General features: G+C 38.5%; 1 protein-coding gene across 1 annotated transcript in view; it reads left to right on the forward strand.

Moving 5' to 3' along the window:
• The window catches only part of SMIM14 (small integral membrane protein 14), a 71,537-nt gene that overhangs the window by 18,964 nt on the left and 24,828 nt on the right, over positions 1–27,745 (forward strand). The window contains exon 2 of the mRNA XM_060012680.1: positions 7,180–7,289. Coding sequence (XP_059868663.1) covers positions 7,215–7,289 — 75 coding nt within the window. The 5' untranslated portion in view covers positions 7,180–7,214. The remainder of the gene's footprint in view (positions 1–7,179; positions 7,290–27,745) is intronic.

A 27,745-nucleotide genomic window follows, 5' to 3' on the forward strand; every position in this document is an offset into this window, starting at 1 on the left:
TATGGGGAATTAATTGCATTTGCCCTCCCAAGATACAGAGTGGATTATTTTACTGCTTTCCTGTGCTAAGAGTTGTTTAGGAGTGGATGGTTTGAGAGCTTTAGATGTATTTTGTCCTTTATGCTGCATAGAAAGTCATCTGTAAACTGTTGCTTAATCTACCCCCAGAGTCAGATTGCTATCACAAATATTCATTATACTGGGAAAATACTGATAAGTTAAATACTTATTATGGAAAATCTTAAAACAGAAAAAAGTAGAAATGTATAAAAGCTCTCCTGTACCTATCACTCAACTTCAATAATTATCAACTCAAGGCCAGTTTTATTTCTTCTATGCCCGTATTTACTTCCCTCTCTCCTCTCCAGGATTATTTTGAACTTTTTCAGTGCACTATTCTTATTTTTATGACTTAGGCCTTTTGTGACCAATTGGAATAAAGCTGGTTGTCTTCAAGGGTCAGACCCATGTCTTTGACATTATTTAGCATTGTTCTCACATTAGGGATATATATTGAGGAGGTGAATAACTCCTCTGAAACATGAAAAGCAAAAGCATTGTTTTAAGTTACTTTCTATCAAAAGCCTCTTCTAGGCTGATTTATCAGAATTCTGACTCAGTAACCCGGTTTTGTCTTACTCAGGATAGAGCAGCTTCTTAATGTCTTTGGACAGCAAAGGATTTAAATGTGGGGTGGGATTGGGTGAGTTTTTTGCTCTAGTGCTTAGCTGGTGGTATGCATTGACACTTGCTCTGAGGTCCGAGCCAAAAGAGGACTTTCCATTCTGTTTTTTTAAAAAGTAATTTTAAAGTGGAAACTATTAACTGAAAACTGTATAGTACTTAAAACAGCTCAAGTTTACATGCAGAAAGTTCCACAGAAGCATAGCACTATTGAGCAATATCCTGTTTATAAACGCGTTTTCTCATTTTACTGGAGGCTAGTTAAGACCAACAGATACTTTAAATTCTAGCTGATATACATGTTCCTGGCATATACAGATACAGAGAAAATAAACATTGTCCAAAATTCAAAAATATTTATTCATTGCTATGGCTTAAGCAATGAGGGAGGTGTTGAGAGACAGAGTGATGACTAAAATAGGTTCCTGCCTCCACGCTGTATTTTTTTGGGGGGGGGGCGGTGGTAGTGGTGGAATCTAATTTTGTAAGTCAAATGGATTAAAAAGAGACTTAAAATACCTGTTTTACAATTTTTATGGGTGATAAAAACAAGTCTCCCTTTATAAAAGTCAGTTTGCTAGTACTTTGCATTTCTGTATCCAGGGGCTATATAGAACTGGATAGACATTGGGCATTTTAGTACTTGAATTTTATTTTAAAAAAACTTAGGACTGTATCTTTTAATTTCAACCAACATTTTAGTGGCCTGGCAAGGCATTGAGAGGGAGGAAGGACCAGTATCTGTAAGTGGATACTTGCATATGTCCACACCCAGCACAGTCTGAGCCCTTGTTTCCTTGTGGACAGTTTGAAAAAACAATTGAGAAAGACTTTCAGGGGTGAACTTTATCTACATATAAGGGTAAATTATATATTTTTTCAGGGGTTTCTGTGTTGGGTATGTACAGTCAGTTGTCTAACATGAAGGCTTATCAATTAAAAAAAAAAGTGTGGACACAGAGTGGCCTCAGACAAAACTGTGAAGTAGTCAGAGTTTGTGTTTGGTATTTCCTACCTTCTGGAGAGTAAAACTCTCCAGCTTAGGTTGCCTGCAACTCCACTTCCTTCCCCTTCCAATCCCACCTGCCCTTAACTCAGGCAAGAAGATATTAGATGGGAAGTAGGATTTCCCTGACTGTTCTGCAACTAGTTTTCACCTCAGTGTATCTTGGATGTTTCCCCAAATCATCACATAGAAATTTGACTCATTCTTTTTAACAGCTGTATAGGATTTCAGGTACTCATACTATTGTTTATTTAATTAGAGCTATATAAATAAACACTTAGAATTACCATTTTTTGCTCTTATAAAAAGTGTTGCAGTGACCATTCTTATACAAAAATTTTGCATGCTTATTTGGATATGGATATCTAAGTTATCTACATAAATTTTCCAATTTTCTGATAAAAGTGTTTAGATTTGCACTTCTTCCATTTTGTATTTGCTTATTGGCTCTGTTTTCCTGTGAACATGCTCTTTGCTCCTTTTTTTCTGTTAGATTGCCATTTTCATATTGATTTTTCAGTTATCTGTAAATTAAGGAAATTAACCCTGAGATGTGTTGAAGTTTTTTTTTTTTTAAAGTTCTTTGTCTTTTTATTTTACAGTATATTTTTGGCTTATAGAAACTGTATATCATTTTTGGCTGTCAAAATGATTGATCCTTTATAGGTTCTTGGATTTATGTTCTTCTACATGTATCCCAGTGGTCTTCTTGTAGTTATACATTTGTGACTTTTTTAATTAAATTTTTTCCATATTTTAAAAGTTTTAATATATAAGTACATAGTCATTATAAGAAATGTTTAAAAATTGACAAAATGAATGGCTGTCCCCCAAATTATATTCTCTCCCCTAGAGCTAACCACTCATTAAGTTTGATGTATTTTCTTCCAGTCCTTTTGTATGCATCATACTTTAGTTTAAAAAAATAGACAACTACTCCACCATTTCTGAATAGTTATGGTTTAAGATGGCACCTTTATCATATTCTAAATTCTAAATAGTCCATGGTTTAAAATAGCACCATTTTAGAAACACAGCTGAAGATTTTGGCTCTGATTTTTACTAAGAAATTTCAGACAGTAAACTAGGAAATTTTTCAGAGTGACAATATGTATAAAATCAAACCTTTGGATATGTAATCTCACAGAAAACTATATTTCAGATTATTACACCTGTGTCATATGTACAACACAGTAGTCCTTTGAAGGTCATGTTTTCTGGAATAAATGACTTTAATTTTCTTGTCCATAAATAACAAATAAGTAATCCTTGCTTAAAAGATTCAAATAACAAAGGAACATATATGATTCCATTTATATGAATTGTTTGTAATAGGCAAATTCATGGAGACAGAAAGCAGGTTAGTGGTTAACTAGGGCTGGGAGGAAGAGAGGGAAGTGAGAAGTGATTGCTAATGGGTACAGGTCTTGTTTTGGAGTGATGAAATGTTCTAAAATTGTGGTGATGGTTGCACAGTTCTGTGAATACACTAAATATTGATTAGTGCACTTTCAGTGTCTGAACTGTATAGTATGTGATTTATCTCCAAGAAATTGTTATAAAAAATCTAAGTAAGACATGTATATAGATATAACAATAGTAAATATTTGAAGAATAACTTTTATAAATATTCCAAAAATAAATAACTAAAATAAAACAGCACCTTTACACATTATACATTCTGCTAAAATCATGGCATCCGTTTGTCAGCATTCTCTTCTGATCCATTGCTCTAGTTGACTATTTCTGTGTGTGGCCTCATTTAAAAAAATCACTCATACATCTAGAATTTGTTTTGGTATAAGGAATGAGGGTAAGGAGTCAGCTTTCCCCAATACCATTTATGGAATAACTTGTCTTCCCCCCCAGTGATTTGATGTGCTGTCCTCAACCTATAAATTTCTATAATGGACGTCATCATCACTGACCTATTGAAGGAGCATTTTGACTAGGCTCCCTATGTTGTCTTTAGCTTCTTTACTGTCAGTTTTCCATAGTGCAACCAAGGTGATCTTTTAAAAACACACAGGCATTAAACCTTATGGACTTCACATTGATCTTTGGATGAAGCCCTAATCTTGAACATCGCCTGGAAAGCTGTGTGTGACCTGGCCCATTGACCTCTCTGGTCTCATTTCAGACCACTCTTCTTGTTGTCTGGATTGCTGTCTGAATTCCAGCACATCGTGCCTTTCTTTCAGTTCCTTCATCAGGTTATACTCTTACTCACTACAGGGTCTTGCACTGCTCTTTACTTTGTGTCTAGAATGCCTCCAGCCCTAGATCCCCATACCTTCCACTTCCACCTTACCCTATTGTATTCCAGTGCATCCTTCCACTTTCAACTCAGCATTAACTTCTTTAGTAAAATCTTCCTAACTCCCTAGATAAGTTTAGAACGTGTATATACTCTATAGGCACCTTTTATCTTTTTTTTTTTAAAGTAAGAGCTTTATTGAGATATTCACATACCACACAGTGCACCGTTTAAAGTGTACAGTGGTTTTTAGTACATTCATGGAGTTGTGTGACCATCACCATAATCAATTTTAGAACATTTTCTTCACTCGAGAGGAAAGCCTGTACCAATTAAGCAGTCACTCCCCATTTCTCCTCAAGCCCCTCAGTCCTGGACAACCACAATGATTTTTCTTTTATTGTGATAAAACATACATAAATTTCACCTTTTTAACCATTTTTTGAAGTCTGTAATTTAGTGGCATTACATTCACAGCATTGTACAACTATCTCCACTATCTGTTTCTAAAACTTTATCACACCAAACTCTTAAGTTATTACTTATTAAGCAATAACTCCCCATTCTGCTCTCCTCCAGGTCCTGGCAACCACAATTCTACTTTGTCTATATGAATTTGCCTATTCTAGATATTTCATATAAGTGGGATCATATGAGTCCTTTTGTGTCTACTTATTTCACTTAGCATAATGTTTTCAAGGCTCATCTGTGTATCAGAACTTCATTAATTTTTATGACTGAATAATATTCCATTGTATGTATATGCTGCATTTTGTTTATCCATTCATCAGTTAATGGACATGTGAGTTGTTTCTACTTTTTGGCTGTTATGAATAATGCTGTTATGAACACTTAGCATACAAGTATCTGTTTGAGTCCCTGTTTTCAAATCTTTGGAGACAAATAGCTAGAAGTGGAATTGTTGGGTCATTGATAATTCTTATGCTTAACTTCAGGACCCATCAAACTGTTTTCCTGAAAGGCCATTTAGGAGGTTTCTAATTTCTCCACATTATTTATTTCCTTTTTTAAAATTAAAGTCAAAAATAAATAAGTAAATAAAATTAAAGTCACCCTAATAGGTGTGAAGTGATATCTCATTGTGTTTTGTTTTGTTTTAAATTATTTATTTATGGCTGTGTTGGGTCTTCGTTGGCTGTCCACGGGCTTTCTCTAGTTGCGGCGAGTGGGGTCTACTACTGTTCGTTGCAATGCGCGGGCTTCTCATTGCGGTGGCTTCTCTTGTTGCAGAGCACGGGCTCTAGGTGTGCGGGCTTCAGTAGTTGTGGTGCATGAGCTCAGTAGTTGGGGCTCGCGGGCTGTAGAGCGCAGGCTCAGTAGTTGTGGCACACGGGCTTAGTTGCTCTGCGGCATGTGGGATCTTCCTGGAACAGGGCTTGAACCCGTGTCCCCTGCATTGGCAGGCGGATTCTTAACCACTGCGCCACCAGGGAAGCCCTGCATTGTGTCTTCATTGCTGCACGTGGGCTTTCTCTAGTTTTGGCGAGCAGGGGCTACTCTTCGATCTGGTGCGCAGGCTTCTTATTGCGGTGGCTTCTTGTTGTGGATCACGGGCTCTAGGTGCGTGTGCGTCAGTAGTTCTGTTACACGGGCTCAGTAGTTGTGGCTCGCAGGCTCTAGAGCACAGGCTCAGTAGTTGTAGCACACGGGCTTACTTGCTCCATGGCATGTGGGATCTTCCTGGACCAGGGCTCGAACCCGTGTCCCCTGCATTGGCAGGTGGATTCTCAACCACTGCACCACCAGGGAAGCCCCCTTTGTCCATTTTTAAATTGAGTTGCTTTTGTTATTGAGTTAGAGGGGTTCTTTATATAGTCTGGACATTAAGCCATTGTCAGATATATGATTTGCAAATATTTTCTCTCATTCTGTGTGTTGTTTTTTCCAGTCTTTTGGTCTATTTATCTTTTATAACATTTACAAGTTTGCATTTATAATTTTTAAAATATTTAGATTAATATCTGTCTCCACTATTAGAATGTGAACACCCTTAGGGTAAAGACTGTATTAGTTTTTGCTCACTTTTATATTGCTAATGCCTAGCACAGGTGCTAAATATTTTTTAAATGAATGAAGGTCTTTTAAGTTAATATACGAGTTCCATTGATTGCCTATTCCATCTTAAATATCTGTAGTACTCCATCTTGTTACTCTTATTTTTCAAAATCTTCCCAGCTATTTCCTGGCTTTTATCATGTTCATTCATGTAAATTCATGCCCTTCCTGCCCCCCACATTGGTATCATTTTAGATAACTCATTTTTTTCTTTTAGAGGGCTTTCTTGGTAGGATAAAGGCTGCAAAGTTGCCATAGTCAGCTTAGGCTGTTATAGTAAAATAGCACAGACTGAGTGGCCTAAACCAGCGGTCCCCAACCTTTTTGCACCAGGGACCAATTTCATGGAAGATAATTTTTCCACGGGGGGTGGGGAGGGATGGTTCAGGTGGTAATGTGAGCCATGGGGAGCGGCAGATGAAGCTTAGCTCACTCACCGGCCACTCACCTCCTGCCATGCGGCCTGGTTCCTAACAGGGCGTGGACCAATAGCCGTCCCGGGGGTTGGGGACCTCTGGCTTAAACAACAAACATTTATTTCTCACAGTTCTGGATTCTGGGAGGCCCGTGATCAAGGTGTTGGCAGATTCAGTGTCTGGTGAGGAATCTCTTCCTACTTTGTAGATGGATGCCTTCTTGCTGTATCTTCACATGTTCAAGAGAGAGAGATATCAGTCTCTTCTTTAAGGGCACTAATCACATTTATAAGGGCTCCACTCTCATGACCTCATTACCTCCCAAAGGCCCTGCCTCCAAATACCATCCCCTTGGGGATTAAGGCTTCAACATACGAATTTTAGTGGGGACACATTCAGTCCATAGCAGTACTGCAGCTAACAAAGTTTAAGGATTTGGTAATTAAGCAGACTAGGGCTCTAGTATCATCAGCTTCACAGATGGGGCCAGTATAGAGTATCTGAAGACATTTGCATTTACAGGAAATCAGTTTGATGGTAAAGTGGTAGCCAATCATTTGTATAGATTCATAATTCATATAAGATTAGTAATAAATTAATAGATTTAAGTCATTAATAAATATGAACTATACTTAATTTAAGAAAACTGTTATGAATCTATACATACGTGAATTCTTTATAGTTCAAGAGAAAGAGTAATTCTGAATAGTAGTCTTATGATATTTTTTCCTTCCTCCTAGATTTAAACAGTCAAGTTAAATCAAGCTGGGTAATCATGGCAGAAGGTGGATTCGATCCCTGTGAATGTGTTTGCTCTCATGAACATGCGATGAGAAGGCTGATCAATCTGGTGAGATGAACAGAACAGTCCTATTCAGAACTCAACTGTACCTCTCTGTCTTGTTTTTGGGAGCATGTTGTTTATTGGAAGATTTTCATCTGATGGGCACTAAAAATTATTTCATAATTGAAATTCCACAGTGGTTTAAGTCATAATGGTTAAAATGCTTGCCAGCAGTTCTTTTATTAGAGATAAAAACAGATTGCTGTCTTTATTTATGGTAGATGTTTGTTGGCGAAATTCACCATCATGGGTGGGAAACACATTTGTGTAAAGGCTTTTCTGTTCCGTATTTTTTTTTTTGGCCACACCATGTGGCACGTGGGATCTTAGTTCCCTGACCAGGGATCGAACCGACGCTCCCTGCATTGAAGTGCGGAGTCTTAACCACTGGACTGCCAGGGAAGTCCTCTGTTCTGTATTAATGCATATGATTTTTGGCTATACGGAGCTTGTTTACCTGATAAACTGCTATGAAGTCACACTTCCTCTTATGATATAGTTCAAATCCTACTCCAACAAATGGCATGACAATAAAAATCTCTATAGTTTATTTCCAGATCCAAATCAATTATTTGACAGAGGCAGATTTCTGAACAACAGGCTTTGAGTGTAGTGAGATTTCAACTGTAGGTTTTTATAGACTTTTTATTTTTTTTATTTTTTATTTTTTTGCTGTACGTGGGCCTCTCACTGTTGTGGCCTCTCCCGTTGCGGAGCCCAGGCTCTGGACGCGCAGGCTCAGCGGCCATGGCTCATGGGCCTAGCCGCTCCGCGGCATGTGGGATCTTCCCGGACCGGGGCACGAACCCGTATCCCCTGCATCAGCAGGCGGACTCTCAGCCACTGTGCCACCAGGGAAGCTCCTTTATAGACTTTTAAAGCTTAAATACAGGGCTGTTTATGTACTGTACTTTATACTTTTTATATACAAAGGAAACATTTGACCATTATTAACAATAAAGTACAATTGACCCTTGAACAGCATAGGTTTGAACTCTCAGGGTCCACTTACATGCGGATTTTTTTTCAATAGTAAATACTGCAGTACTACACCATCTGCAGTTAGTTGAATCCAAGGATGTAGAACTGCATATTTGGAGGAATTGCGTTTACTGAGGGCTGACTATAAGTTACTGACTATAAGCGGATTTTCAACTGTATGGCGGGTTAGCGTCCCTAACCCCTTCGTTGTTCAAGGGTCAACTGTATATTATTATTATGTTATACATTATAACAACATTTTGCTGTTTTAAAATACTCTTGTACCGGGGTATATTATTATAGGCCAGTTAATAAAGGCAGGTACAAACATTTGCTGGAATACTTGAATAAGCAAGTTTTCTGCTCACTCATTGTCTGTGTACAGTGATCAGAAGTACATTGATTGTGAATGATGTTCCTTCGAGAATTAGCATATACTAGGACTTACGATCCTTAAGAATGCCTTAGAGGGATAGAAACAAACTAAGAACTTATAAATTAAATCAGACTCTTGTGAGTATAGAAATAAAATGGCAATGTCATATCTCTGGTAATTGATGTAAAAATAGATTAATCTGAGAAGAGTTTAAAAAATATTTTCTCCTGTTTATGAAGTTTGAGCTGATAGTTTTTAATGTCTTATTTCAATCAAACATAAGGCAAATTTTTTTCAAATTACTCTGATATTAGGAACAAAAAATAGACTTGTAATTTAATTGTGGTAAAATTTCCCAGTAGATTAGTTTTTAATAAGGGCTACTACCTCTTTTTGTTTCTTAGTATAGTATTTTTTATTTTAACATGCTTTATTCTATTAGCTTTGCTGCTTTTTAAGAGATGACTAAAACTAAGCCCTACTTTTTTAGGACTCCCTGTACACTTTACTTTAGTAGATTGTCAAGGAAGCCATGTTTAGCTTTTTTTTTCTTTTTCTAATGGGCACACTAATTCATGCTTGATGGGACGTTACTTATAGCATTCTTGGTTTGAAATACTTCGTAATTGTGTGAAAATAGATTTTAGATTTTTACAGATCTTTTAAAAGTCCACATTTTTTAGTGTAGGGTGGATATTTTCACAAAATATAAATTACTGATGGATGATCCCCTTATGTATAACATGCTGATAGCAGTATTGAAGATTCCAGAGGGAGGAGAAACTCATTTGATTCATAAAGGAAACTTGCTGGCAAAGTTTGATAGATGTTTGTTTGAATTGAATTGTGCTTTTTAATTTTTATTTCATGTGTATTTCTTCTTCTTTTATTTAAATTCAGAATCAAGCAGCATTTTTGGATCCTATCTACATTGTTGATATTTAAGTGGTTTCTAAACATTTTTCCTAAGAAGTATCGTTAGAAATATAGTCTCTAAATTCAGAAATTCAAAGATTTATGATTAATACTATTTATTGTAGCATTATTTATAGTAATAAAAAGTTATAAGCAACCTTAATGTTGACTAGTAGGACAGTGGTTATATCATGGAAATTCATATGGTAAAATCTTGTTTACAATAGTTGTCTTTGAAAAATATTTTAAAACAAGGGAGATGTGTGTTATATGAAATGAAAAAAAAAAGATGTACAAATGGTGTTTAGTAGATCTTGCGTTTGTGTACACATACACATACACCCACACACCCACCCATTTCATGTACATGTGTGCATAGGAAGAAAGACTAGAAGAGAGTACACCGAAATGTTAAAAGTGGTTATCTCTGGATTCTGGAATATGGGCTGAGACTTCTCTTTTATACTTTCTTGTATTTTCTGTGATAATAAATCTTATAATCAGAAAAAGGTTATCTAACAAAAACTATCAGTATTTTCATTTAAATGTCGTTGTATTCTTTTGTAATATGTCAATACTAGACTTTTCTACCTCTCATGCATCCATTATCTTCTACTCATAATTTATAGGACCTTTTTTCCCCAGTATCTGTTATCTTATTACCCTGTGGAACTCTAAGTCTACAGCCTATATTTTATTTTATTTTATTTATTTATTTAAATTTATTTTTTTATTTATTTATTTTTGGCTGCGTTGGGTCTTTTGTTGCTGCGCGCGGGCTTTCTCTAGTTGCGGTAAGCGGGGGCTACTCTTCGTTGAGGTGCGCGGGCTTCTCATTACGGTGGCTTCTCTTGTTGCGGAGCACGGGTTCTAGGTGCACAGGCTTCAGTAGTTATAGCATGCAGGCTCAGTAGTTGTGGCTCATGGGCTCTAGAGCACAGGCTCAGTAGTTGTGGCACATGGGCTTAGTTGCTCCACAGCATGTGGGATCTTCCTGGACCAGGGCTCGAACCCGTGTCCCGTGCATGGGCAGGCGGATTCTTAACCACTGCACCACCAGGGAAGCCCCAGCCTATGTTTTAAAAGCAATTTATCTGAGGGTATAATTTTTCTATATTAGTTATAACTACCAGAATTTAGATGTCTTCATGCTTAGGAAGCTCATAGATACAATAATACTGTGTTATAGTATGATAACAGTGCAGAGATTTATTCTCATTTTTTTAAAAATGGACATCTAATTCATGTTTGTAATAGCGTACCATGTCATTAATTTCAAGTTCTAATTCGGAATTTTTATTATTTTTGACCTTATGTAATAAAATTGGATTTTCTTGTGTATGATGGATATTTTCACACAATATAAATTACTGGTGGATGATCCCTTATGTATAACATGCTGATAGCAGTATTGAAGATTCCAGAGGGAAGAGAAACTCATTTGGGGAAACTTGAGGATTTTAATGATTTTTTTATGGTTAGCTCATTAGTTGTATGCTGGGTTGCAATTTTTGTTTTGCCTGTTCTGTGGAAATAGATGGGCTTTGCCAAGGGATATATTCAGCTTAGAAGCAGTTAAGATTTTACCATTAGTTCCTTTCCATTTTAATAAAGTTCTGTTCATTCACAATTTAAAACTAATTTATTTTCCTGATTTAGTAATGATTTCAGTTAAGGTTCTTCACTATAAGTAATAGTTTTAGGTGATTTAAGCAGAAAAGGACATATTAAAAAAATATTATGTGGCTCACATTGGATAACCTGGCATGGAAAATGAATAGGATCAAAGGGAATGTAAATGCCAAAACGAGCCCATGCTCCAAAACAGCCCAGCCAAAAAGCGGCTGCTCCTGAATTCCAGACTTTTGTGTATCCAGCTGTTGATGCAACATCTCCATTTGGACAAATAGTAGACATTTTGTACTTGATGTGTGCATAACTGAACTTTTCTTGTCCCCAACCTTATACTTCTGTCTTCTCTATTTTTTTTTTTTTTTTCTTTTGGCCACTCCATGAGGCTTAGTTCCCCGACCAGGGATTGAACCCGGGCCACGGCAGTGAAAGCACCGAGTCCTAATCACTGGACCGCCAGGGAGTTCCCTGTCTTCTCTATTCACTCCATTATTCTGGTTGCTCAGGCAACAGCTTTTGTGTCATCTTTTACTCTGTTCTTTCAACCCCATGGCTAATGCAGAACCAAATCCCTTTGGCTCAACCTTAAAAATATATATCCAGAATCCAGCCATTTCTCACACCTCCAGTGAAACACCCTGGTCTAACCTACCATAATCTCTTGCCTAGGTTATTGAAATTAGCCTCCTTGTTGGTCTCCTTGCTTCTACCCTCTTGCCATCTCCATTTTCTTCAACTTTAGTCTCACTACAGGAGTTGAAATGATCTATTTCCGATAAGTCAGGTAATGTTCCTCCTTTCCTCAAAATTCTGCAGTAGTTCCCCATGACACTCATAGTGGAAAAAAAACAAAATTTATGTGGCCCTATGTGATCTATCCCCCTTCACTCCCCTGGTTCCCGTTTGCTCACTTTGTTCTACCGTTTCTGGCTGCCTTGCCATTCCTGAAAATACAGGTCACATACAAAGGATCAAGTGTCTAAATGGCTTTTAGACTTTTCAATAGAAAAGAAAACTGGAAGGCATTAGCACAGTGACTTTAAATTCTGAATGGAAATTATTACCAATCCATCATTCTATATCCAACCAATATCAAATAGGAGGAGAGTCTTCAATATTTTTACCTCATGTACCTTTTCTTAGCTGGTTACTAGAGGATGAACTGTTTTTCACCAAGATGTAGGCATAAACCAAGAAAGAAGAAATTTCGAGTGTAGAAAGCAGTAAGTAGATCCAGCATATGAGAGAGGCAAAAGTAATTTCCAAGGTGATGGTTAATGGAGATCCCAGGATAATGGTGAAGGGACATTCCAGGGTTATAGCTACCCACATGCTTTCTTGATAAAGGAAGCTGTTTGTATACCCCAACTGCTCACCCAGCCTAGTCCTTCATTAATAAATATGAACAGAAAAGCAAAGAGTTGAAGGAAATAAAAGGACTACAATGTGGTCGCAGGTACAGCTACATTAGAAGACAAGATGAAATAGTTAGATCCTTCTAATATGAAAAGTCATTATGAATGTATAGCTATAAATGCAGACCCATACAAGTATGTTATGCTGTTCTTAAGTACCACCAGCAACATGATTTTTTGAAATGGTAAAGTTTCAAAGTCACCAAATTCTTGGTAGAGTCATAAACAAAACTAAGTATAGTCTTCCCTTGACTTAAATGTGAAAGTCCAGTTAAATTCCTCGATAATTCTGTGTCGAGTATAACCATCCAAAAAATACTTTGTGTTTTTCTTTGAAATGGAATTAGATTATATTATAGGCTCAAGTTTTTCACTTAGTGCATGTGTGGCAGGACCTTTGAAAGTTAGGGGGGATACAAGCCAGTCACAACAACCAAAGAACTGCCTCTCAGATATCCGTATGCCCTAGTACTGACGCATTTGAGAACCTTTGAATAGGGGGGAGAATTAGGGTTTATTTAAAAAAGAAAAAAAGAAAAAGGAAAACCAAGTAAGCTGAAGGCAGGCAGGAAGAAAGAAGAGAAGCATAGTTAATAGAAAGCATAAAGTAAAATATTATGTGTGAGTGGATTATACTTATTAATAGAGACAGGTTGGAGGTTTTAAATGCTGTTATTTATCAAGGGAGACAGACACTGAAAACAAAATCTCATAGATAAGTGATAAAAGGAGCAGGGGTGTAGGGGAAGCTGTCCCAAAAGAATGTGATACTCTTAATCTCAGACAAAATTAATTCAAAGCCAAAACAGTTGAACACAGGAATACTACTGACAAAAGAGAGAATCCATCACGTCTGGGACAAACTGTTTATGTCCCAAACAACAGAGAATGCAAAAACAATTAGAAATAAAAGAAGAAACATATTTTAGGAGTATCTGAGAAATGTTAGTGAAAGCCATAGAGATGCCTTTGCAGGTTAAGGTTAGAGTATGTGTAGGTCAGGATAATGTTTGTAAATGCATAGAAGAGGTTCCAGGGAATATATCTCAGATTCATAACAGTGGTTTTATTGGGGAGAGTTTGAAGGGAATGTAGGCACTATTTTAAACCCACAGAAATCCTCTGATGTCGATCCTCCTTTTACAAATGAGGACACTGAGGTTTTCCCAGGTATTGGAGCCGGCCAGGGAGTGGCAGAGGCACATTTGAGCTTGGCATTAGCTCCAGGCCCTGTGCTGTTTCTTCGGTACCATGATCTGCTCTGCTTCCTGTCGGTTTCCTTCAGGTACCTTAAAAAAAGCACTATATTTGCAGTCAAGGAGGCGGTAGAGGGATAGGAGAAAACTGTGGAAGAGAGACTCTTCACTGTATTTTTACCTTTTAAAACTATGAGAGTACATTACCTATTCAAATATTAACTTAAAAATAAAACTTTGTAAGCATCTTCAGAGGTATTATAAGCAGGACAGTTCTATAGAAAAACTAGTAATCACAGACTTTTTCCACTGAAGAATAAAATTTTTGAATGCACTGTTATGTGATTTGCAAAGAAAATATATTCTACCATGTTTAGCTTTTTAATAATTTTAATAAGACTGTATTCTCATCTTACCTTTGTTGATTTCTAAATTGGTACAATTTTTTCTCATGTTAAAAATTTGTATGTCTTCTAAGGCTAAATGGACATAAACAGCAATTCAAACTCCTTACTATTGCCTCACCAGTTCTATGTACATTTTGATTATTTAACTGCTAAGCTGTACCAGTACAAAGAATATAAATCTGATTTTCATGCATTTTATTGTATTGGGTTGACCAAAAAGTGCCTTTGGTTTTTAAGTAAAAATAAGAGACACGTTTTTCATTTTCACCAAGAACTTTATTGAACAATGTAGTTACCCTTTTGTTCCACTACCTTCTGTCATTTTTCAGCCAACTTCATACTTCCATCTTCCCAAAACTTTTTTTTTTATAAATTTATTTATTTATTTTTGGCTGTGTTGGGTCTTCATTGCTGTGCGCAGGCTTTCTCTAGTTGCAGCGAGTGGGGGTTACTCTTCATTGCGGTGCACAGGCTTCTCATTGCAGTGGCTTCTCCTGTTGCGGAGCACGGGCTCTAGGCGTGTGGGCTTCAGTCGTTGTGGCACGTGGGCTTAGTAGTTGTGGCTCGCAGGCTTAGTTGCTCCGTGGCATGTGGAATCTTCCTGGACCAGGGCTTGAACCCGCGTCCCCTGCATTGGCAGGCGGATTCTTAACTACTGCACCACCAGGGAAGTCCTTTCCAAAACATATTATCTTTTTGAGCAAAGAACTGTTCCAGGTTCCTTTTACGGTCTTCCAGGGAATGGAAATTTTTTTCTATTAAGAGAATTTTGTAAAGACTGAAATAAATGGAAATTTGAAGGTTCAGTGTCTGGTGAATACGGCAGATGAATCAGAACTTCCCAGCCAAGTTGTAACAATTTTTGCCTGGTCATCAAAGAAACATGTGGTCTTGTGTTATCCTGATACAATATTATGCATTTTCTGTTGACTAATTCTGGATGTTTTTCGTCAAGTGCTGCTTTCAGTTGGCCTAATTTGGAGCAGTAGTTGTTGGAATTAATTGTTTGGTTTTCCGGAAGGAGCTTATAATAGAGGACTCCCTTGCAATCCCACCATATACACAATCCAACCTTCTTTGGATGATAACCAGCTTTTGGTGTGGTTGGTGGTGGTTCATTTCACTTGCCCCACCATCTCTTCTGTTCCACATTATTGTACATTATCCACTTTTCCTCACCCATCACAATTTGTTTTAAAAACAACGTTTTCATTACGTTTCAAATGCAGAAATATGGTCAAGAAGGTTTTTTTCTGCTTGACTTAACGCAGAACCCAAACATCAAAGCGATTAACATAACCAAGCTGGTGCAGATGATTTTCAGTGCTTGATTTGGATATTTTGAGTATGTCGGCTATCTCCTGCATGGTATAACGTTGATTGTTCTCAATTAATGTTTCAATTTGATCGCTATCAACTTCAACTGGTCTACCCGACCGTGGAGCATCGTCCAGTGAGAAATCTCCAGCGCGAAACTTCACAAACCACTTCTGACATGCTTGATCAGTCACAGCACCTTCTCCATACACTGCACAAAATCTTTTTTTGCATTTCAGTCGTTTTTACCTTTCTTGAAATAATAAAAGCATAATATGCCGAAACTGTTGCTTTTTTTCTTCCATCTTCAATATTAAAATGGCTACACAGAAGTTCACCAGTTTTGATGTCTTTTTTTAAATGCACGTTGATATGAGAGCTGTCACATACAATCTAAAAAAATTGTTTCGAATGAAGTTAAAGACAACTAAGTACTACTAGAGCCATCTTAATGGAAAAGAACGAACGAACTTTTTGGCCAACCCAATATATCTGCAATATGGACTTTTAAAGCAAATGACTTTTAAAGCAAATGACAGTTCAAGGTTAGTAAGACTGCAGTACAAAGAATGCCCATTTTGGGGTGCTCATGACAAGTAAAGCTTTACTTATTCTATTGGCATGTTTCCTTCCTATGATTTAATTACACCCTTGGGTTACACAGGTATTAGACTGTTTTTAATGCAGTTGTATTTTGCCAGGTAAGTGTTTTGCCAGGATTTGTTTGCCAGGTTCTGTTTGTCTCAGGAATGTTCAGAAACATTAAAAAATGGAGGCATTATCTGACATTACAGGCATTTTTCTAACCTAATCTAATACCCTAATTAGAACTTTAATGTTTTACTCATTAAATACTGGCTAAGAAGACTTAAAGAGGTGGATAAGAATATACAGTGAGTCCCTTTCAATTAAAATTGGATATCTTGGGAGACTTCCGGGAAGATGGTGGAAGAGTAAGACGCGGAGATCACCTTCCTCCCCACAGATACACCAGGAATACATCTACACGTGGAACAGCTCCTACAGAACACCTACTGAATGCTGGCAGAAGACCTCAGACCTCCCAAAAGGCAAGAAACCCCCCACGTAACTGGGTAGGGCAAAAGAAAAAAGAATAAACAGAGACGGAAGGATAGGGACGGGTCCTGCACCAGCGGGAGGGAGCTGTGAAGGAGGAAAAGTGTCCACACACTAGGAAGCCCCTTCGCGGGCAGAGACTGCGGGTGGCGGAGCGGGGGAGCTTTGGAGCTGCGGAGGAGAGCACAGCAACAGGGGTGCGGAGGGCAAAGCGGAGAGATTCCAACACAGAGGATCAGGGCCGACCGGCACTCAGCAGCCAAGAGGCTTGTCTGCTCACCCGCCGGGTCAGGCGGGGCTGGGAGCTGAGGCTCGGGCTTCAGTCAGAGCACCGGGGGAGGACTGGGGTTGGCACCGTGAACACAGCCTGCAGGACGTTAGTGCGCCGCGGCTAGCCGGGAAGGAGTCTGGGGAAAAGTCTGGACCTGCCGAAGAGGCAAGAGACTTTTTCTTCCCTCTTTATTTCCTGGTGCGCGAGGAGAGGGGATTAAGAACGCTGCTTCAAGGAGCTCCAGGGACGGGCGCGAGCCGTGGCTAAAAGTGCGGACCCCAGAGACAGACATGAGACGCTAAGGCCGCTGCTACCGCCACCAAGAAGCCTGTGTGCGAACACAGGTCACTATCCACACCCCCTTCCGGGGAGCCTGTGCAGCCCGCCACTGCCAGGGTCCCGGGATCCAGGGACAACTACCCCGGGAGAACGCACGGCGCACCTGAGGCTGACTCAACGTCATGCCGGCCTCTGCCGCCGCAGGCCCGCCCCGCACTCCGTGCCCCTCCCTCCCCCGGCCTAAGTGAGCCAGAGCTCCTGAATCAGCGGTTCCTTTAACCCTGTCCTGTCTGAGCAAAGAACAGACGCCCTCCGGCGACCTACACGCAGAGGCGGGTCCGAATCCAAAGCTGAGCCCCTGGGAGCTGTGAGAACAAAGAAGAGAAAGGGAAATCTCTCCCAGCAGCCAAAGAAGAAGCAGATTAAAGCTCCACCATCAACTTGATGTACCCTGCATCTGTGGAATACATGATTAGACAACGAATCATCCCAAATTAAGGAGCCGTGTGGATGAAAGGCTCTTGGTGCTGCAGCCAGGAGTTAGTGCTGTGCCTCTGAGGTGGGAGAGCCAACTTCAGGACACCGGTCCACAAGAGGCCTCCCAGCTGCACATAATATCAAACGGCGAAAATCTCCCAGAGATCTCTATCTCAACGCCAGCACCCAGCTTCACTCAACGACCAGCAAGCTACAGTGGTGGACATCCTATGCCAAACAACTAGCAAGACAGGAACACAACCCCACCCATTAGCAGAGAGGCTGCCTAAAATCATAATAAGTCCACAGACACCCCAAAACACACCACCAGATGTGGACCTGCCCACCAGAAAGACAAGATCCAGCCTCATCCACCAGAACACAGGCACTAGTCCCCTCCACCAGGAAGCCTACACAACCCACTGAACCAACCTTAGCCACTGGGGACAGACACCAAAAACAACAGGAACTACAAACCTTCAGTCTGCAAAAAGGAGACCCCAAACACAGTAAGATAAGCAAAATGAAAAGACAGAAAAACACACAGCAGATGAAGGAGCAAGATAAAAACCCACCAGACCTAACAAATGAAGAGGAAATAGGCAGTCTACCTGAAAAAGAATTCAGAATAATGATAGTAAAGATGATCCAAAATCTTGGAAATAGAATAGACAAAATGCAAGAAACATTTAACAAGGACCTAGAAGAACTAAAGGTGAAACGAACAATGATGAACAACACAATAAATGAAATGAAAAATACTCTAGATGGGATCAATAGCAGAATAACTGAGGCAGAAGAACGGATAAGTGACCTGGAAGATAAAATAGTGGAAATAACTAATGCAGAGCAGAATAAAGAAAAAAGAATGAAAAGAACTGAGGACAGTCTCAGAGACCTCTGGGACAACATTAAACGCACCAACATTCGAATTATAGGGGTTCCAGAAGAAAAAGAGAAAAAGAAAGGGACTGAGAAAATATTTTAAGAGATTATAGTTGAAAACTTCCCTAATATGGGAAAGGAAATAGTTAATCAAGTCCAGGAAGCACAGAGAGTCCCATAGAGGATAAATCCAAGGAGAAATACGCCAAGACACATATTAATCAAACTGTCAAAAACTAAATACAAAGAAAACATATTAAAAGCAGCAAGGGAAAAACAACAAATAACACACAAGGGAATCCCCATAAGGTTAACAGGATCTCATTCAGATTTGATGGAGAAATTAAAACCTTTACAGACAAGCAAAAGCTGAGAGAGTTCAGCACCACCAAACCAGCTTTACAACAACTGCTAAAGGAACTTCTCTAGGCAAGAAACACAAGAGAAGGAAAAGACCTACAATAACGAACCCAAAACAATTAAGAAAATGGGAATGGGAATATACATATCGATAATTACCTTAAATGTAAATGGACTAAACGCTCCCACCAAAAGACACAGATTGGCTGAATGGATACAAAAACAAGACGCATATATTTGCTGTCTACAAGAGACCCACTTCAGACCTAGAGACACATACAGACTGAAAGTAAGGGGATGGAAAAAGGTATTTCATGCAAATGGAAACCAAAAGAAAGCTGGAGTAGCAATTCTCGTATCAGACTTTAAAATAAAGACTATTAGAAGAGACAAAGAAGGACACTACATAACGATCAAGGGATCGATCCAAGAAGAAGATATAACAATTGTAAATATTTATGCACCCAACATAGGAGCACCTCAATACATAAGGCAAATACTAACAGCCATAAAAGGGGAAATCGACAGTAACACATTCATAGTAGGGGACTTTAACACCCCACTTTCACCAATGGACAGATCATCCCAAATGAAAATAAATAAGGAAACACAAGCTTTAAATGATACATTAAACAAGATGGACTTAATTGATATTTATAGGACATTCCATCCAAAAACAACAGAATACACATTTTTCTCAAGTGCTCATGGAACATTCTCCAGGATAGATCATATCTTGGGTCACAAATCAAGCCTTGGTAAATTTAAGAAAATTGAAATTGTATCAAGTATCTTTTCCGACCACAACGCTGTGAGACTAGATATCAATTACAGGAAAAGATCTGTAAAAAATACAAACACATGGAGGCTAAACAATACACTACTTAATAAAGAAGTGATCACTGAAGAAATCAAAGAGGAAATCAAAAAATACCTAGAAACAAATGACAATGGAGACACGACAACTCAAAATCTATGGGATGCAGCAAAAGCAGTTCTAAGAGGGAAGTTTATAGCAATAGAATCCTACCTTAAGAAACAGGAAATATCTCGAATAAACAACCTAACCTTGCACCTAAAGCAATTAGAGAAAGAAGAACAAAAAAAACCCAAAGTTAGCAGAAGGAAAGAAATCATAAAAATCAGATCAGAAATAAATGAAAAAGAAAGAAATGATAGCAAAGATCATTAAAACTAAAAGCTGGTTCTTTGAAAGGATAAACAAAATTGATAAACCATTAGCCAGACTCATCAAGAAAAAAAGGGAGAAGACTGAAATCAATAGAATTAGAAATGAAAAAGGAGAAGTAACAACTGACACTGCAGAAATACAAAAGATCATGAGAAATTACTACAAGCAACTCTATGCCAATAAAATGGACAACCTGGAAGAAATGCACAAATTCTTAGAAAGGCACAACCTTCCAAGACTGAACCAGGAAGAAATAGAAAATATGAACAGACCAATCACAAGCACTGAAATTGAAACTGTGATTAAAAATCTTCCAGCAAACAAAAGCCCAGGACCAGATGGCTTCACAGGTGAATTCTATCAAACATTTAGAGAAGAGCTATCACCTATCCTTCTCAAACTCTTCCAAAATATAGCAGAGGGAGGAACACTCTCCAACTCATTCTATGAAGCCACCATCACCCTGATACCAAAACCAGACAAGGATGTCACAAAGAAAGAAAACTACAGGCCAATATCACTGATGAACATAGATGCAAAAATCCTCAACAAAATACTAGCAAACAGAATCCAACAGCACATTAAACAGATCATACACCATGATCAAGTGGGGTTTATTCCAGGAATGCAAGGATTCTTCAATATACGCAAATCAATCAATGTGATACACCATATTAACAAATTGAAGGAGAAAAACCATATGATCATCTCAATAGATGCAGAGAAAACTTTTGACAAAATTCAACACCCATTTATGATAAAAACCCTGCAGAAAGTAGGCATAGAGGGAACTTTCCTCAACATAATAACGGCCATATATGACAAACCCACAGCCAACATCGTCCTCAATGGTTAAAAACTGAAAGCATTTCCACTAAGATCAGGAACAAGACAAGGTTGCCCACTCTCACCACTCTTATTCAACATAGTTTGGAAGTTTTCACCACAGCAATCAGAGAAGAAAAGGAAATAAAAGGAATCCAAATCGGAAAAGAAGAAGTAAAGCTGTCACTATTTGCAGATGACATGATACTATACATAGAGAATCCTAAAGATGCTAACAGAAAACTACTAAAGCTAATCAATGAATTTGGTAAAGTAGCAGGATACAAAATTAATGCACAGAAATCTCTGGCATTCCTATACACTAAGGATGAAAAATCTGAAAGTGAAATCAAGAAAACAGTCCCATTTACCATTGCAACAAAAAGAATAAAATATCTAGGAATAAACCTACCTAAGGAGACAAAAGACCTGTATGCAGAAAATTATAAGACACTGATGAAAGAAATTAAAGATGATACAAATAGATGGAGAGATATACCATGTTCTTGGATTGGAAGAATCAACATTGTGAAAATGACTCTAGTACCCAAAGCAATCTATAGATTCAATGCAACCCCTATCAAACTACCACTGGCATTTTTCACAGAACTAGAACAAAAAATTTCACAATTTGTATGGAAACACAAAAGACCCCAAATAGCCAAAGCAATCTTGAGAACGAAAAACGGAGCTGGAGGAATCAGGCTTCCTGACTTCAGACTATACTACAAAGCTACAGTAATCAAGACAGTATGGTACTGGCACAAAAACAAAAATATAGATCAATGGAACAGGATAGAAGGCCCAGAGATAAACCCACGCACATATGGTCACCTTATCTTTGATAAAGGAGGCAGGAATGTACAGTGGAGAAAGGACAGCCTCTTCAATAAGTGGTGCTGGGAAAACTGGGCAGCTACATGTAAAAGTATGAGATTGGATCACTCCCTAACACCATGCACAAAGATAAGCTCAAGGTGGATTAAAGACCTAAATGTAAGGCCAGAAACTATCAAACTCTTAGAGGAAAACATAGGCAGGACACCCTATGACATAAATCACAGCAAGATCCTTTTTGACCCACCTCCTAGAGAAATGGAAATAAAAACAAAAATAAACAAATGGGACCTAATGAAACTGCAAAGCTTTTGCGCAGCAAAGGAAACCATAAACAAGACCAAAAGACAAGCCTCAGAATGGGAGAAAATATTTGCCAATGAAGCAACTGACAAAGGATTAATCTCCAAAATTTATAAGCAGCTCATGCAGCTTAATAACAAGAAAAACAAACAACCCAATCCAAAAATGGGCAGAAGACCTAAATAGACATTTCTCCAAAGAAGGTATACAGACTGCCAAGAAACACATGAAAGAATGCTCAACATCACTAATCATTAAAGAAATGCAAATCAAAACTACAATGAGATATCATCTCACACCAGTCAGAATGGCCGTCATCAAAAAATCTAGAAACAATCAGTGCTGGAGAGGGTGTGGAGAAAAGGGAACCCTCTTACACTGTTGGTGGAAATGTAAATTGATACAGCCACTATGGAGAACAGTATGGAGGTTCCTTAAAAAACTACAAAAAACTACCATATGACCCAGCAATCCCACTACTGGGCATATACCCTGAGAAAACCATAATTCAAAAAGAGTCATGTACCAAAATGTTCATTGCAGCTCTATTTACAATAGCCCGGAGATGGAAACAACCTGAGTGTCCATCATTGGATGAATGGATAAAGAAGATGTGGCACATATATACAATGGAATATTACTCAGCCATAAAAAGAAACGAAATTGAGCTATTTGTAATGAGGTGGATAGACCTAGAGTCTGTCATACAGAGTGAAGTAAGTCAGAAAGAGAGACAAATACCGTATGCTAATACATATATATGGAATTTAAGAAAAAAAAATGTCAGGAAGAACCTAGGGGTGAAACAGGAATAAAGACACAGACTTACTAGAGGATGGACTTGTGGATATGGGGAGGAGGAAGGGTAAACTGTGACAAAGCGAGAGAGAGGCATGGACATATATACAAAATGTAAGGTAGATAGCTAGTGGGAAGCAGCCGCATAGCACAGGGAGATCAGCTCAGTGCTTTGTGACCGCCTGGAGGGGTGGGATAGGGAGGGTGGGAGGGAGGGAGACGCAAGCGGGAAGAGATATGGGAACATATGTATATATATAACTGATTCATTTTGTTGTGAAGCTGAAACTAACATACCATTGTAAAGCAATTATACTCCAATAAAGATGTTAAAATGAAAAAAAAAACCATAATCAGTACTGAAAATGAATTAAAAATGAAACATAAAATGCAAAAAAAAAATCGGATATCTTTACCATGTTACATACAGTTCTGTGTTTCATTACTTGTTAACATGGGAATATGCCTATGGATAAATATGGGTTTTTATTGATGTAGTAGTAGAATACTACTAGATATGTAGAAAGATGCCAACACAAAATCATAGTTTAATTATAAATCATTCTTTTAAGTTGTAGGTTTTTTGGTGTGTGTCTCCTCTGAGGTTAGTTTTGTTTTTAAGGAGGTATTTCCTTATAACTGATATATCTAGTTGTTTGGGTTTTTTTTAAATCACTTATATTTCCTTACAACCATAAAGATGGCCTGGCGAGAGACTTTTTCTGTTCCCCATTTGCAGAATTATTCTGTTTTTATCCTCTTCTGCTCTCTTGCCAGCTACTTCTCCTGTTCTCCTTGACTGGCTGTCTCTTGGTATACAGTTTCTTCTATTAATGATAGGAGTTCCAGAAAGAACAGATGGATTTAGAAATGTGAATTTAGGTTATGCTTTGTGTTTTTCCTCCTTTCTGTTGTAAACTAAGGTTTGGAATGCAGATAATCCCCCTTTTGTTTGTTTGTTGAGCTCTGTATTTCAGCTCTAATCTAAACCATGTAACTGAAACTTCTGCATCTCTAATTTACTTACATTTGTTTCCGTATTAAAGTACTGTAAGCATGTGATCTGGGAGATCATTGGTCAGATTCCCCTTACAAGCCTGAAGGCCTTGTAAATTGTGACTAATGTCCACTGTACTTAAATAAGTCACGTTAGGTAAGACCTATTATTGGCCTTTTCCTGGAAGATGTATGCCTGAAAAGTTTCTTGAGAAACTTCTCTACCCAGCAAATATATCTACTGTTAGTATATTTTCCTATTAATTTATATTTTTGTAAAATGTTTATTAATATGAATAATATACTAATGTTTTTTCACAAAATCAATACATTAAAAGTAAGCCCAAACTTCTCACTCACTTCTCTATATCTGGCATGTTCCTACTTCCCTAGATGAATTTGGTATGCACCTTCCCAGATCTTTCTCACAAATAAACATTTAGATACTATGGTATATATATTTTATCCCCAATTTAATATTATTTAGCAAGTCCAAGGAATAAAGGAGAGGGACATTATTTTATAGAGAAAAAGGAGTAAGTTGGGAGGTGTTGTTTTGAACAAAAACCCATTGGAGAAAAGTGAGAGCTCAGGGTGATGATGGCTTCTCATTGGCTGAGTTGCTGGGGTAGTCAGTTTCTTGTAGGAGATGCAGTGTACATCTTTTCCTGTTGGGGCCTGTGATTGATGATCTTCTGTTGAGGTCTGTAATTGACAATTCTTCGTGTAATTGACATCAGGTTGTACTGTGTGAGGGGACCCCCTTCTGGCCTCCTTCACAGAAGTGAGGTTATGTTTTATTTAAAAGATAAAATAGCGGGCTTCCCTGGTGGCGCAGTGGTTGAGAGTCCACCTGCCGATGCAGGGGACGCGGGTTCGTGCCCGGGCCCGGGAAGATCCCACATGACGCGGAGCGGCTAGGCCCGTGAGCTATGACCGCTGAGACTGCGCGTCTGGAGCCTGTGCTCCGCAATGAGAGAAGGCCACAACAGTGAGAAGCCCGCGTACTGCAAAACAAAACAAAAAAGATAAAATAGCTAGTGCATGTCATCATGTCACAAAATTCAAGCAGTACTAAGTGTAGAAATGGAAAAGTGAAAATCTCCCTATGTTCTCCAGCCTCTCATTGCCACTTTACTGATTTTAAGCTATTTACAATTTCTCTTATATTCCCGTTATTATGGCTGTATAACAAATTACCCTAAAACTCAGTGGCATAAGAAAAACCTTTCAATTAAGTTAACAAACTGTGTGTCTAGAGTTTGTACAGAGCACAGTGGAGATGGCTTGTCTGCTGCATAATGTCTGGGTTCTTAACTGGACGACTGAGAGGCTGGGAGCGAGAAAAGCATCTGGAGGCTTGCTCACTCACTGTCTGGCAGTTGATGCTGGCTGGTGGCTGAAACCCTACCTAGTACTGTCAGCCAGAACACCTACATACGGCCTTTTCATGTGGCTGCTTGGCTTCCTCACAGCACAGTGGCTTGGTTCCAAGGGCAAGAAGCATCCATCCCGAGAGGATGGGGGAGGGAAAGAACCATGCAGCCTGGATACTTTTTATAACCTAGCCTAAGAAGTCACATACAACACTTCTACTATACTTCTGGTTGTAGCAGTCCTGAGCCTGCTCAGCTTTAAGAGGAGGGGGAATAGACTTCACCTCTTTTTTGAATTGAGGTATAACTGACAAATAACAGTTTCAGGTGTGCGACTTGTATATATTGGGAAATGATTGTCACGGGTAAGTCTAGTTAACACTTGTTTCCATACACGGTTACAGTTTTTTTTCTTGTGATGAGAACTATTAAGATCTACTCTCTTAGCAACTTTCAAATATGCAATATGTTATTACTTAACTATAGTCACTATGCTGTGCATTACATCCCCATAACTTAAATTATTTTGTAACTGGAAGTTTGTACGTTTTGACCCCCTTCACCTATTTCACTCACCTCCCAACCCCCCCACCTCTGGCAACCGCCAATCTGTTCTCTATATCTTTGAGCTTGATCTTTTGTTGTTGTTTTAAATTCCTCATATAAGTGAGATCATATGGTATTTGTCTTTCTCTGACTTATTTCACTTAGCATAATTCCCTCAAGGTCCATCCATGTTGTCGCAAAAGGCAAGATTTTGTTCCTTTTTAAGGCTGAATAATAATTGCATTATATTGATATATATATATGATGGATATATGTGAGGTGATACCTCATTTGTGGTTTTGATTTGCATTTCCCTGATGATTAGTGATATTGAGCATCTCTTCATGTACCTGTTGGCCATCTTTATGTCTTTTTGGGGAAAATGTCTATTGAGATCCTCTGCCTATTTTTTAATCAGATTGTTTATTTGGCTATTGAATTATATGAGTTCTTTATATATTTTGGATATTTAACCCCTTATCTGATATATGATGTGCAAATATCTCCTCCCATTCAATAAGTTGCCTTTTCTTTCTTTTTTTTTTTTTTTTTGCGGTACGCGGGCCTCTCACTGTTGTGGCCTCTCCCGCTGCTGGAGCACAGGCTCCGACGTGCACGCTCAGCGGCCATGGCTCACGGGCCTAGCCGCTCCGCGTCATGTGGGATCTTCCCAGACCAGGGCACGAACCTGTGTCCCCTGCATCAGCAGGCGGACTCTCAACCACTTGCACCACCAGGGACGCCCGCCTTTTCATTTTGATGATGGTTTCCTTTGCTATGCAACAGCTTTTTAGTTTGATGTAGTCTCACTTATTTGTTTTAGCATTTGTTTCCTTTGCTTTGGGAGTCAGATCCAAAAACTTATCACCAAGACTGATGTCAGGGAGCTTACCACCTATGTTTTCTTCTGGGATTTTTATGGTTTCAGGTGTTACATTCAGGTCTTTAATATATTTTGAGTTAATTTTAAACCATTTTTGAATTAGGAGACTCCACCTCTTGATGGGGAGTGGTAAGATTCTGGAAGAGCGTGTGTGGTTAGAAATACTGCTATGACTGTTTTTAGAAAATACAGTCTGCTATATATCTCTTTCTAGAAATTTGTTTTCACATAGAAGGGATCATAGTATATTTACGTTTCTGCAACTTGTTTTTTTTTCACTTCATTTATTTTTTCATATTAGCAAATTTCTTAGTTCGGGTTTCTATAACAGAATACTGTAGACTGGGTGGCTTATAAACAACAGAAATTTATTTCTCACAGTTCTGGAGGCAGGACGTCCAAGATCAGGGTGCTAGCATGGTTGGGTTCTGGTGAGAGCCCGTCATCCAGGTTGCAGATCTTGTATCGTTATAGGGTGAAGAGAGGGCAAGAAAGCATTCTGGGGTCTCTTTTATGAGCACACTAATCCCACGCATGTGGGCTCCACCCTCGTAACCTAATCACCTCTGAAAGGCCCCACCTCCTAATACCATCACATTGGGGATTAGGATTTCAAAATATGAATTTTGAGGAGACTCAAACATTGAGTCCATAACAGCAAATCAGAGTCAGCCTCATTTTCAAGTATCATGGTATTGGAATTTTGTCTTTCCTTTTAATGATACTTATAATATGTGAATATCTAAATTATGGACACTTGAAATAATGTAGAAATACAGAGCAAAATGTCAGAGTCCCCCTTCCTCTTGGCCCCCACTCACGTATCCCATTTCATGACATTTATTGCTCTCTTAGCCAGATGTTGCATTGAGTTTGTGGACAGTCATGTATCTATATCTTTATATATAATCAAAATAGACTGTACCATAAAGGTATAGCATATAAGTTATGTTGTTGTCTTGTCAGTGGCCATAAATTACATGATGACTTTTAGTTCAATAAATTAATTAAACTCAAATTTAGAAGGTATTTTTGTAGGATTTGGGAAACTATATGCATATCATTTGGGCAACCTATTAGTGTTAGACATTCAAAAACTATTTTCAAAATACTCAGAC

This window comes from Delphinus delphis, chromosome 5 (genome assembly GCF_949987515.2).
Source record: "Delphinus delphis chromosome 5, mDelDel1.2, whole genome shotgun sequence".
Lineage (NCBI taxonomy): Eukaryota > Metazoa > Chordata > Mammalia > Artiodactyla > Delphinidae > Delphinus > Delphinus delphis.